General features: G+C 55.0%; 1 protein-coding gene across 9 annotated transcripts in view; it reads left to right on the top strand.

The window, feature by feature from the left end:
* MPRIP (myosin phosphatase Rho interacting protein) overlaps positions 1 to 13,879 on the top strand; it is a 183,742-nt gene that overhangs the window by 26,462 nt on the left and 143,401 nt on the right. For all 9 annotated transcript variants that reach the window (XM_075010780.1, XM_075010773.1, XM_075010774.1 and 6 more), the window contains exon 3: positions 2,040 to 2,105. In XM_075010780.1, the coding sequence (XP_074866881.1) occupies positions 2,040 to 2,105 (66 nt within the window). The remainder of the gene's footprint in view (positions 1 to 2,039; positions 2,106 to 13,879) is intronic.

Consider the following 13,879-nt stretch of genomic DNA (forward strand, 5'->3'; position numbering starts at 1 on the left):
CTCTGGCAGTCCTGGCAGATGGGCCCTGGGGCTCCCTGGGGGGAGCCTGGCATGGGGTGGAGGACAGCAGGCAAAGAGGTTTGCGCCGTCGCTGGCCCAAGCTCCTTGCTCTCACGTGTTCAGCAGTGATCCAGTGCCAATGCTTTGCTGCCAGATGCTTTGACTGATGCTCAATGTCACGTGGAAATCAGGCAGAAGGGCTGTTCCCTCTCTGCATGCTGTAGATGGCAGTGGAATAGACTCCTGTAGGTGAGGGAGATCCAGGAGCAGAGGGGTTAAGAGACCACCCCTCCTGTCTTGAGAAGTTGAATGGTAACGGCTGTCGTCCTGGTGGCCTTGAGCTGCTGGCTTCATTCCTGCCCGCTGGAGAGTTGTGACGAGCGCTGTGTATGAGCCTGAGATCACTTCTCTAGGCAGGCTGTCCTTGTAGCTGCCTTTGCCATGCTGTGGTCTCATGCATGGGAAAGCATGTGCGTCGGACAGCATCCAAGGTGAAGTTTGCAATGGGAACCCTTCCGGATTAGGAAGTTGGGCTCCTGACCTTGAAACCTCCCCCTGCAGTGTTGAGGGATGTTGGGGGCCCATTTGTAAGGATCCCTTGGGCAGCATTGTAAATCACAGGGCAGCTCAACGCCAAGCAAGCAACTGGCCCCAAGGGGCTTGCAGCCTACAGGCAGAAGGCAGAGACGTGGTGGCAAATGGTGCAGAGTCTCTAGCCAGCCTAGGCTTCCTGTGAGCTCACTGGGTATTGGTAGGTGTAGGTGGCTCCTGCTTGGAGACCTGGAGCACGCCTCATCCCTGCTGGAGGTGTGGGACTAGGGCTGCTGGGATCTGCAAGCTGAGAAGAATGGCTGGATGGGAGAACCCTTCTATGTTGGTCTGGGCCCTGGGCACACTGGATTTCCCCCCTAATGCTACAGGCATAGGACATGCTTGAATAAATGCACAGGAGGGGAATGAGAGGGAGGTAGCTGGGGTAATGCCCCCTAAACGGTGGGCACTAGTAGCAGATTTCCTAGGGGAAGAGGAGCTTGGCTGGGGAAAAGAATCCTGCTTCCACGCTAACGGGGCCAGGTTTGCACCAGGCTCCTGGTCTTCAGCTGAGCAATGGGGTTTCCAGCCTCTGCTCTCTCCCCACCCCCCTTCCGTCCGCCTGGCACCAGCACAAGCTCTTCTGATCTGTGCCACCTCTTCTTGGAGCAAATCCTTCTGAGCCACTTCCTCTGTTCTGAGACACAGCTGACATAACTCAAGATCTGGCTGCAAATAACCCAGCGCTGCTTTGGATGCCCATGTAAGGAAGTCAGACAGTAAATCAGCTTTAAAAAACTCAGACTGGTGTGAGCTGGGGCCTCCCACAGAGCCCTGGCAGGGTCACCCGGCAGGGAACGAGGCTTTCCAGAGTCGCTGCTGTCCATCTCCCTCTCCCCTGCTTTAATGGTACTTTGCCATTCCTGATGGTGCCGAGAGGCAACGCCCGCCAAGATGTGCTAGGCAGCCGCTGCAGGGCCTGCAGCTCCCATGGCCCGGTGTACACGTCGCGCACGGACTGCATGCCTGAGAGCGTGTGGGCTGTAACATGGCTGTTCCTGGACAGGCTGCTGCCTGAGCAGGGCTGCTTTCAGGTGATACTGCCCGGAGATCCCCAGCTAGATTGCTTTGAAGTCCAGGGTGGTGCTAGAGTTGCCAAGAGCTAGGCCAGAACACAGTGAGCCCTGGCGTGCACACTCTGCACCCGTCCCTTATCTTCAGTGGGAATCCCCTGCTATTTGGGATTCTGCAGCCCAGCCACCCCCCACGCTGGGTCCCTACTGCTGCTGGTTCGTATAAGGTTGGGAGCAAAACCTTGGCATGCAGTTGCATGAGGAGGCTGGCGGGTGGTGTCATGTGGCTGTGCTCCCCCTTAGGCTGAGGGATCCACTTCCTTCCTCCCAAGAGCCAGGCCTAGGGGAGGCAGCGAACGCAGCTCGTGGCAGCTCTTGGGCCAGTGTGCGCGAGAGGGGATCTCTGTTGACCAGCCGCCATGTCTTCTCTTCCAGAAATGGCAGCGCCGGTTCTTCATCCTCTATGAACATGGCCTCCTGCGCTACGCCCTGGACGAGATGGTAAGTGGCGCCTCCTGGTGGTGGGCGTCCCTGGCTCCCTGGGCTGCTGGCTGCCTGCTCAGTGCTGCTGTGGGCTCCCTGCTGCAGTTGGGGTGGGCAGGAGTGGGCTCTCCTGGCCTGCAGCCTGCCCTGTGGTGTCCAGGAGCAGCGATGTATGTCACTGTTGCGAGGCTGGGCTTTGCCGAGGCGTTGTGTAGCTTGACAGGCAGCCCTGTGCCATGAAACCCAGGGGTCTGAGGAGCAGAGTGGCTGGACTGGGTTTCGGTGGGGGTCACTAGCTCCTCCTTCCCAGGGCTGTGCTGGGGACTCTGCCTTGGCATGTGTGAGGCTTGCTTGGGGGAAACGGGTCCCTGAGGCTTGAAGGACAGCTGTGCATGGGGAGAGGAAGCAGGGGAGGAGGTGGGGCTTCTGTCCCAGGTTCTCCTGAGACAATGGGAAATGGGTGACATGTCTCGCTGTCCTCTCCACTACCCCACCATGACCCCCAAGCACTGGGGGAGCTGGGAAACGTGCAGGGCTGCTGGGTCAGGGGAACGGGTGCACCACAAGAGGCCTGACCTGGGGCAGCATGGCCCTGTTCCTGGGCTCCTTCCCCTTCCTAGAGTCTCCTGGTTTCCTTGCTGGGTGTGTTGGAGGATGGCGGCTCTGGAGGGTTGAGCCATTGTGTAGCAAGGGTGGGATGTTTTCCCGCATCTCTCTTCTTCCTGGGACACGGATTTCTGTGACGTGGGCAGCAGGGCTCAGTTCTGCCTGCAAACCCTCTCTCCAGAGCCCAGCGGCAGATCTGGGTGGTTGTTTGGCTGGCTCCAGCAGGACTGGCTGGGGCCCCACGGTGGCTTTAACTCTCCCACAGTTCAGTCCGCCTGTGGGTTTGTATCTCCCTGTGCTGGGTGTAGCGCTCCCCTGCTCAAGGGGAAGGTGTGCTGGGGTGTTCCTAGGCATGCACGTGGGAAAAGGCTGTGCAAAGGCTTGTGCGTGCATGTCACGGGGCAGGGTCTAGGGAAGAGGCGCAGTCACATTGTAGGTGTCTGGGGTGGAGGTCACCTTTTGAGCTTCCCTGCTCTCCCCTGCCCTGGGGCAGGGTGGGCTGGGTGATGCACTGTTACACAACGGCTTGTACCCAGAGGGATCCATGCGCTGAGCCTGTGTCCTGCTTGTTCTCCCTCGACCTTGAATCGCTGCTCGATGGCAGTTCCCAGCTGGAGCAATAGCTGTTAACTGGTGGCGTTCCCCGGCCCTTCTGGGGGATGGTGCTAGCATTGCCCTCTGCAGATGCTTCACCCCACCCTATGGGCACTGTCCCTCATTGGCTTCCCTGCCAATCCCCCCTCATTCCAATGCAGGAACACCCCATGGGCAATTACAGGTTGAACCTCTCCAATCTGGCACTCTCAGGACCTGACTGATGCTGGACGAGAGAATCTCCTGGACCACGGGAGGTCATATTGCTCAGCAGTGTTACCAACACTTCCACTGCTTACTGGACTCTCAGAAGACATTTAGAGGTGAATTACAGCTAAATAACTGCACAGAACACTGAGAGCCAGGACTGGTGGCTGGAAACAAACTCCACGGGCCTGCGGGCAACTTGGCCACACCCGCGATAAGTGGTCGTTTGATGAACAAATCATGCCAGGTGCCAGCGTTCTGGATTAGAGGTGTCCAACCTGTATTGGCAAGAATTTGGGTCTGCCTTTGAAAACAAAGGGCCCCATTTCCAAAGGGCCCCACTTTCTCGCTTATATATATTTTTATTCTTCTTCCTCTGGGGGTTGATCCAGATCTCCTAAATAATTTACATGGCTCAGGCAGAAGCAGTGGAGCTCGACAATACATTTTTTTTTTTTTTTTTAGTATCTCGGCAGCCTGGCTCCTGGCTGGGGTAATGTTTCAGGGGGATACAAAAGGGAAGGTTGTGCTCTGCTGGCTTACAGACAAGAGACCCAAAGCCTAGGAAGACCCAAGGCCACACTGGGAGGATTAATGGAAGCTGGGAAGCCTTCTGCTTAGTGGCTCCACTGGCCTATTTGGAAGGCATTTAAAAGCTTTATGGGGGTGGCTGGTTTCCATAAGCCCTGTGTATTTTTGGCCATAGTGGTCTATGGGCTGGTGGTGCTGAATGGCAGCATGGCCCAGTGGCTGTAGCACCAGGTGTGTATTCTCTGAACTTCTTGGTCTTGCTGGGGTCTCAAGAGCACCTGCAGGGGGGATGGGGGCACCTGGTGGTTTCCTGGGAGCAAGATGCAGCTCCACATTCTCTGCAAGGCTTAGGATGAGTTGACGTCATTGAGGCTTTGTCTGTATTAGGCCGTCCACCTCCAGTGCTAACTGTGCGGGTGCAGCCATGGTTTACGTCTGTCCAGGATCTGTCGCATCAGTGCATGTTCTGCTTTGTGTGGTGCAGTGCAGGTTTGCGAAGAGTGCAGCTGGCTTCAGCCTTCTGCAGAGCTGAGGTCTTGAAGTGGTTCCTTCCCTGCGGAAGGGACCGGCCCGTGGTAGCCAGCACAGTCCACCAGAAGTCATGCCCCTGGGAGGTGTAATGTGCTTGGCCTGAGAAGACTGGGCCTCCCATCACATTGGTGTGTGAAGGGCTCTAACCGGAGAGGAATGCTGCTGAGGTATGGGAGTTGGTTGCAACATCTGGCTGCACAAGCGGCCCTCTTTGCTGTGAAGATGGGGAAACTGAGGCACGGTGGGTGGGTGGGGGGAGGGGCATGACCTACTCAAAGGTCGCCCGGCCAGTCAGGAACAGAACTGCTGATTTCCACCTCTGGGCCCTGTCCTGGCCTGTGCTGCCTCTGGCACCTGTGTGAGAGAACAAAAGGTCTGAACACCTGTGTTCAGGTACAGAAGGGAGGTGCATGCGTGACTGTGAGCCGTTGCAGGCTGGAAGTGCTCACAGCCCAGGACGCCCTGTGCTGCAGGGGAACGGTGTTTGATGAAATATGAAGGGCAAACAGGTGAAACCACAATTCTCCAGGTACCTCCTGGGCTGCTAAGGCTTCAAAACAAAGCAAATGAAATCCATGTATGTATGTGTGTGTGTGATAACTGTCAGTGTCTGGGGGTAAGCCCAAGACAGCTTCTCCCACACAAGCGCCTGAGCAGTTTTTGCTTGGCTGGCTCTACCGCTCTCTCTGCCAGCTGCGAAAACACCCTGCTCCTGCACAAGGGAATGGGGTAGAGGTGAAAATGCCACCGTGGTGGGAGCTCCAGGTCATGCTCGGAGTCCTCAGTGTGCCTGAAAACTGAGTGGTGGTGCCTCATGGAATCTGCCTTGGGGGACCCTGACTTTCAGGAGAACGTGTGAGGTCTCTTCTCTCGGGGGTGGTCTCTAGGTTTGTAGAGGATTGGGAATGCATCCCAGGAGCTGGGACAGGCAGTGCTGGGTCTCCTAGGTTCCACTTCCAGCTCAGCCACTGACTTGTTGGGTAAGCTTGCACGAGCCCCTCACTGCTCTGTTCTCGGAGATGTGTATCTCCCGATCTTATGTTATCTTCACTGTGGGGGAAGGGGTTTCTTGGCCCACATGGGCGGTGTGAGGTCCCAAACCTGCTGAGGTCAGCAGATGGAGGCAGTTGTGTGTGTCTCGCTTCCTCCCCCCACATCCAGCCCCGGCTGGTTGAGAGCCCGTCCTCCCAGCCTTCCGCTTACTCTGACATGTTCTGCAGAAATACCCCCCAGCCTTTCCCAAAGTGTAATCCCTCTGCTTCCCGGGGCCTGGCTGGCATTTGGAGCGATTTGAAGGTGTTTCCACTCCGCTCCCAAGTGCCTGTGATTGCTGCTCTGCCCTGGCGGCTGGACACAGCTGTGACTGGGGAGAGCCCTGGGGCAATGAGGTTCTGCTGGGATCACCTGCTGACTGATGCTGTCTCCTGGGTGAACCGCAGTGGGCAGGCCTCTCGGCTTGCTGCACAGTGCCCCTCTGATTGATCCAGGCCTCTTCATGCACTGGGCTGGTGGGAGAGCCAGGGGGAGAGAATGTGGTTTGGGGCTCGACTCGCAGCCTGGCTGGTGGATGTTTTGCAGGGATTTCAGAGCAAAGGGCAGTTCTGGCTCAGGACAAAACCACAGCCAAGAAGAGAGAAAAGGGTTATTTATCTGGTACACCAAGGACTCCAGGCAGGGAGGAGATGCGGAAGAAGGAGGTGGTCTTTCTCCCTGTGTAGAGTATGGGAGAACCTCTCGCTGAGCATCCTCTGCTTGACCTTGGAGGAGTTGTTGTCAGAACAGCCAGTCCCTGAACCCTTGGGCTCCAACGCCAGATCCGCCAGTGGCTGGACTCCCAGGAACAAGGGGATCCTGCCGCCCTTCCCCCTCCCTTCTCGCTCCAGTCACACCAGCACCGAAGTGGGTTTGTTCTGAGTGGATCTGTCCTGGAAGCTGTGTTTGTGGGCGGGGTGTTCTTATAACCCTGGAGCCCTTGTTCCAGAGGCAGATTTATCTGTCCTTGGTGTGACGGAGCTGAGTTATCAGAGGGCCAGAACGTGCTGAAATCTGGGTCTGGTTTGGTCTGTCTTGTGTGCTGGGAGGCATGTTTACAGTGGCTCAGATAACTCCTGCAAGGATTTTCTGCAGGTGGCTCAGGGTAAATCCCATGCATCACAGTGGAAGTTTCCACTGAGTCTCCTGCACAGCACAACTCATCCTCTTCTCCTTCAGCGTATTGCCTGAATAGAACCTCTTCCTTGCTTGCTTTAGGGGGCACTCAGTGAATCCCCCTCTGTGTCAGACACACAATGCTGAGCCTGAAGCATTATTCCTTGCAGACCCAGGCTGGAGCTTCCAGCTCCTTACACTCCAGAGAGACGGATTGTGCCTAGGTTCCTTATTGTATTCCTTGCTACTTTTGGTGGTCACTTGCTTTGCTGTGTGTCTTCTAGGCTGGGCTGCTTTCCTTTCCTCTACACCCTAAGACCACTAGCTCATGCCTAGCAGTAAAAAGCCTGGCTAGGAGCATAAACGTCACTTGCCCATACAAGCTCTCTCGATGTTTGAGCCAGGATTGCAGGCTCAGCTTGGGTGGATTTTGTCTTCCGAATAACAAGGAAAACCTATACGGGAGACTGTGTGAATGGGAAGTGAAGTTAGAATCATAAAATACTGGAAGGGACCTCAGGATGCCATCAGGCCTAGTTCCCTGCTCTCACAGTGGGACAAAGCACCATCTAAGTTCCAAAGCAGGGGTCAAGCATGGGTGCCAAGAGTTGCGTGCAAGCTGATTTTCATCTGCACACAAGACAGGAGCTCAGCCCCACCCCAACTCCCCTGTGCAGCCGGGAGCTTGCTCAAAGCCACTCTGCCTGTGGATTAACAAAACACCAGCTCGTGCTACCGACCACCCCCCAAATGGTAAAGCTCTGCATCTTCATTTACTTATTAATGAAGCTGTTGTAAGTAGGTCTGTTAGTGAGTTTGTCACGGGCAATCGGACTGCGCATAGAGGTCACATTTCAGCACTCTGCCTCAAAGATTGCTGACCTGTGTTCTAAAGCTTAAGGCCCCAATTCAGCAAAACACATCAGCAAGTGCTTTTCCTGTATGTGCTGTGCTGAATCAGGGCGTGAACTGGTACTTCTGAAAGACCTGTGGCTTTATTGATGCTCTGGCTGGTGTTATGGGGTGGGGGGGGTGAAGGGGAGCAGGCAAACACAGTGGGGTCCCCGAGGAGCATGGGTTTCTCAGGCTTGCCATAGTAGTTCCTGGCTAAGTTTTTGGTGTAGGCTCAGGTGATTCCCAACCTCCATCACCATTTGCGTCCTGGATTTCCGCTGCACAGGGGCTGGGACATGCTCACTTGGGGCAGGATTGTGGCTCAGATTTTGAACCTGGTCTCCCCCCACCCCAGCGCAGTGAGACTGGCACAAGTGTGAGGAGGGGGTGGAATGAGCTTCCTTCGTTAGTTGGGGGCAGGGGGTAACTCCTCTTTTCCTCCAGGCTCAGCCAAGGCCCATCTTCTCCCTGGCTGCAGGGGAAAGGACGGAAGCTGAAGCAGCTCCTCTGTCAGTAGCCGTGGCTGGTGATTCTAGCTCCTCTCTCCAGCAGCCTGGCTTGGAACAGGCCCAGGCAGGAAACGATGGCATCAAAAGGTGCTGTCTTTCATTCAGGAGAACCTGGCACAACTCCGGGCAGTGTGGGTAGGGGAGAGGGCAGGGCAAGAACCTCAAAGGGTCAGGTGTCCCTTATTTAAAAAAAAAATCCAACCCCCCCCCCCACCAAAAGATGAGGTCCCTGTTCCTCGCCCTCCTGCCCTCCCCTCCGCCAGCAGAGTCAACAATCCAGGCCTCCAGCTGCAGCTTGTGCATAGCAGGAGGGCAGCTGTGCTGAGCCAGACCTACTCCTTGCGCGGCTGAGGCAGGGAGCACAGGGAGAGGGACCATTTTCCTTAGCTGCGTGGTGCAGGAGACGGCAGAAGTTGTGCTGCCCTTAGTCGCAAAGCAGATGCTCATGGGGCACTTGAGATCTCTGTTCTCGGCCTCCCCCTCGTAGGAGAAGACTGATGGCCTGTGCTGGTCCCCTTCTCCGAAGCCTTTCCAAGGACCGGGTGTGTGTGTGCAGGGGTGGGTTCTCCTCAACCCCCCTCTGCTTCCTCCCACAGCCAACGGACGGGGAAGCCTTGCGCACAGAACTGGTCTGCAGCACTGCGGGCTGTTGGCCGCGGTGACACCCTGGCAGTGGTTTTGTATCACCTGCGTGCCTGCAGGTGGGCTAGTGTTAGCAGACCGCTTCCAACTTGCCTGTGAAGCAGGGGCCTCTGACTAGCTCCAGGCATGGGGTCCCCTGGGTGATGGAGGGCATTGGGTGTGAACCTTAGGACCCAGAGGTGCTCGCGTGGTGGGGGAGTGGTGTGGCTTCGGGAGGGAGCTCGTGTGGTGTGGCCTCCAACCTGACCGTTAAAGTATTAAGCAAATTAAGGAGCTGCTGACTATCGAGCCGGTAACTGAGTCCAGATGAGGCTTCCAGAGGAAGGGAGAAGAACCCAGAGCGAGTGGCTCATTGGCAGTGAGAAGCAGATCCCTGTGGTTGGTGATGTAGTGTTGCAGCCCTGGAACGTGACACTTTCCGGGGGGGAAATGGGGGAGGGCTTTTGCTGCTATTTTGCGGCAGTGATCTGGGCCAGGGCTCTGGGGAGGGGTCAGTTTTGCAGGCTGACTCCAGAGAGTCAAGAAGGGCTGTGAAGCTGGGGAGGGGGGGTGGGGAGGAGTTCTACCCTGGCGTGAACACTCAGGGTAAAAGCCATCAGTTGCTGTGAGAGGTGCAGGTATCGGGCTGGTGATCCTGACGTAGCTGGGTAATTTGATGGCATAAAGCAGGGCCCTGTTTAACTTGGAGCCTGGAAGGTGCCATGCAAACTCCAGCCTGGTCCCCTCTGCTGGTTTGTCTGGCTTCGGACAGCTCTGGGCCGTATGGGAAGAGCCTGCAGTACAAGGGAGGTACCGGAAAGTATCATTTGATATAATTGCATTTGAAAACCCTCAGCTTCCTTCTGCTTAGCTCCCCACTCCCAGCCTGTCTCTGCCACTCTGGTCAGCTCTTGCTCCTGTGGGTACAGTGGCTGTTACAGCTTGACTGCACCTACCTTCTCTTGGGCTGCTTCCCAGTGTACCTGGGTAACATGATGGGGCCCTGCTTCCATGGGAGTGTCTCCTAAGCACGTGGGGAGAAGTCCAGTGGTGTGTATTGGAGTCCCACCCCTGGGCCTCTCCTTTGTGTGTGAGGCTAGTGCTTCTGTTTGCAATAGTGCACTTTCCAGGAGCCCTCATTGTGGCCCAAGGCCCCATTGTGCTGGAGGCTGCACAAATGGTGAATGAAAAGATACTCTCTGCCCCCCCCCAGGGCCTTACGATCGCAGTATGAGACAAGAGATGGATATGGATCAGGTGCAGGGCAACAGTGCGGCAGTGTCGATCAGCACAATGGGCTCTGTTCTAAGTACAGGTTGCTCCTCCCTTGGCCAGCACCCTTGGGACCTGATGAACGAGAGAATTTGGCAGCCAAAAGGCAGTCCCCCTGCCTCCGGCCCCCGCAGCCTGCTGTTCCATCTTGCCACCAGCTCCACTTTCTCCCTGTTGGCTCCACTGCCTCCTGACTTGCTGCCCTCAGTCTGCAGCCCCAGTGGCCGTTTACCCCGGCCCTGGACTATGGCCACAATCCAGGACATGGCCTGAGCTGGCAGCCCCATGGAGATTGGCTTCAGCTCCAGCCATGCTGCTGGACGCAGCCCTGGCGCCGGGGATGCTGGCTTCAGCCCCTCCTGGGCTGCCAACGTGACCCTGTCTGGACTCTCGATGCAGCCCAAGCCCTGGGGACACCGGACCTGCTGGGCTTTCCTGCACAGGGATGCTGCCCCCCCGTTGTTGGGCTCTTGCCCAGCAGGGCTCACAGCCACCAGCCCTCAGCCTAATAGCCTATGAGCCTGGGGTTCTCAGGTCTGGCAACATCCATGGTTCTCCGGGACCATGGATGTTGCTAGACTAGAGAATCCTGGTTTGGGAGGGGCAGCCTGCACACCAGTCACCTCACCACTGTCTAGTTTTTGCAGGCCTCCCAGCAAAGGGGACTTTTTAGGTGGGATTTGTTGGTGCATAATGGAGGTAGCTTGCTCAGGCCAGTGTGTCTGACACCTCCAAGCCCTCTGTGTTGGGCTTAATCTGCCCCACTTTGCATATTTTTATTATCCTCTGGGGGCTTCCTTAGCAGATCCGCCACTGAGAGCCACCGCAGGAAAGCAGCTGCTATGGCATATGGAGCCTGCTAGAAGCTGGGCTACCTCCCAAGCAGCTGCAGGAGTGTATCGAGCTGAGTGAACTTGAACCTGCTAGACATTACTTTTGTGGGTTTGGCCATTTCTGCTCGTTAGATGTGTGGTGGGGCAGGGGAGGGCTGGCAGTGCGAGAGAAGCCGTCCCAGAAGGCATGGGCTGACCTAATGCTTGGGTGGCAGTGGGGCAGGGAGAGGAGGAAATCCCTATGGCTTCCTTTTGAATCACTCATTGTTTGTTCTCAGGGAGCTGAGTAATTTAACCAACATCTTGACTGAAGGGCTTTTAGCAAAGTATACGTCCGAGTGACCTTCCTCTAGCAAAGGTCGCATCTGGTTTGGAGATAGGGTCAGCAGTCAAGGACATATTGAACTGCTTTGGAAGGGGGCGCGGGGCCATGGCTGACAATGATCTTTGTCTTAAGGGAAGAGGCTGTGGAGGGCATGGGGCATCTGTGTGGAGAGTAGGGAGCCTATGTGCCAGGATTTCACCTTTGGTTGTTTTGCTATTCTCATGATTCGTTATTCCATAGGCTAAGCTGCCTGTTGAAACTGGTGGTGGTTGTCCAACTAGCTGCTAGCTTAAGAATCTTCTCTTTCAGTCACAGAATCCTAGATTAGGGTTAGAAAAGACCTCAGGAGACCATCTAGTCCAACCCCCGGCTCAGAGCAGGACCAACTCCCAACTAAATCATTCCAGCTAGGCCTTTGTCAAGCCTCGCCTTGAAACCCTCCACTGCGTCGAGACTGAACTACCATATGACTGCTGCCTACAGCACAGGGCATGTGATCGAGTGGGAGTGTGCTGCTTTTAGAAGTGGTGTCTCGAGAGTACATGCCTTGGCGCTGATGCTCGAACAACTGGCCTCGCGAGGAGGCAAAACAAGTGCAAATTCTCTGTCCGGCGGCGGCAACAGCAACCAAGGATGATCAAATTGGAGCTGACCGAAGAGCAGAATGTCTGATCCTCCTTGGAGTGGCTGGCAAGCCCTCAGTCCTTTGTCTTTTGTGAGTTCCCAATGGGGAGTGACGTTGGGGTGGGGCATCGTGGGCTTGGCCTCTCCTATAGATTTGGGTTCTGAACTTGAATGACAAAGCAAAAATGACTTTCTGGGCCCCTTATGAAATCCACCCTCCTTTCAGCTTTGGTTGGCAGTGCCTGCTCCAGGTGAGGCTATCACAGGCCTCCATCAGGGTGTAAGGGCTTTGACTTGGTTGCATGAGAGAGCCTAGCGTGGTGCCTGGCCTTTCTGTGTGCTGCTTCGACTGGTGCTGTTGCCTGTTCTTCATGTCTGTCATGGACACGACCAAAAACAAAGGTGTGAATGGGATTGGAGGTGGGATGACATGGGCTAGATTTAAGTTGGCTGTGTTCCAGAAACATAGTTGTCCTCAGTTGTGTAACATAATCTGGTGACCACCAGTGGCTGATATGTGGTGATCAGAATCCTTCCTGCTTGTGATCCAGGTCCCCCGACGTGAAAACTGGGTGTGTTTGACCCTTTTGAGACTAGAACAGTGAGGTGCTTCATCTTATCAAAGGGTGACTAGAACCGTCATGGCTGTAGCAAGGCTGATAGGTGTCAAGGCCAGAAGGGGACCATCATGAGCCTCCTGTAGTCTGACCTTCCGCCTAATGCGGATCACAGAACTTCTTCAGAATAATTCCTGGAGCAGATCTTCTCGAAATGCATCCAACCTTGATTTGAAAATTCAGTGATTGAGAATTATCACGACCCTTGGTAAGATGGTGTTCACTCATGTGACTGTTGACCCTTTCACTGCCAGCGTCTAGAACTTCCATTGTCTGCTGGCTCCAAGTGTCTCGAAGAACTTCTCTGGTGAATGACTGGCCTGTTGGTTGGGTGGATCTGAATCACACTCCATAAGGTCTCTTCTGAGATCTGGAGGCGTCTTCATTTTATAGGCTGAGTTTTATAACTGGCTTCATTGGAGCAAGACGACAGCATGCTTGGGAGGGAAGACCCAAGGTTGTGTGTGTTGTCTGAATGTTTAAACACAAATGTGCCTTCTGTGCCAGTGGACTATCCTGTTACAACCATAGCTCAGCTAGTCACGGAAGACCTTGGAACACAGCTAAACAATTCTGGAGTCAACCTTTTGCTGCATCTCTAGCCATGTGCCCTACTAAGATGGGCATCGGATCCAGTGTGACCGCCTTGTTGGGGTGGCTGTACAGAATCAGAATGTGTTTGGGCTCTCTGGTTTCTCTGATTCATTCTCTGGCCTCCCTGTTCCAGTTCCGTTACTTTTGTTTTTTAAGAGCACTCCTGTTAATTAACCAGGTATTCATTGCAACTTGTTCCTCTCAAAGTCCAGCATTCGGCCGAAAAGTACATCAAAGGAGCCAATTGCTGTGGGATTGGAGAAGCTTCATGGGTTTGCGAGGAGGCATGGCATGTGGGTTTTAAAAATCCGACCTGTCTCTTTAGCAGGTCGAGGCAGTTCCACTTGTGCATTAAAAGTCCAATGGTTATGTAACCAACTCATTGTTGGTGACAAGGCCACCACATGCCTTTCAAAGCATCATCCGTCTGACCCCGTGGCTTCTAGATCTCTTATGGTCCTGTCTCAGTAGGGCCTCAGTTGTTTTTGCAAGCCTAATTGTGGAATGTCATTCTCTTTGCAGCCTGTAGATCATGTACATGCAGTTTCATAGCTACAGGTTTTAAATAAAATCTGGATTGTGCCACCAGCTTTGACCCAGGAATACCAACCAACTTATCTCCTGGGCTTTAGTGTTGTGAACTTAAGAGGCTGCTGGGGTGTATTGACCAGCCAGCTCTAACCACAGGATAGAAGGAAAAAGGGTGCGCATAAAAGGATGCTCTCACTTCTGGGGTAGATATTGGTGGAACGTCTGTCTGTGGGAGGCTCAAGTAATGCCCGCAGGCCTCCTTGTCTTGAGGACTGTCTTCCAGATGCAGGCCTAGACAAGGGAGGGAATGACAGCCTGCTTCCCCCTCTCCAGGCCTAGTTCTGCTCTTTGTTCC

The sequence above is a fragment of the Carettochelys insculpta genome, chromosome 16, assembly GCF_033958435.1.
Source record: "Carettochelys insculpta isolate YL-2023 chromosome 16, ASM3395843v1, whole genome shotgun sequence".
Classification (NCBI taxonomy): domain Eukaryota; kingdom Metazoa; phylum Chordata; order Testudines; family Carettochelyidae; genus Carettochelys; species Carettochelys insculpta.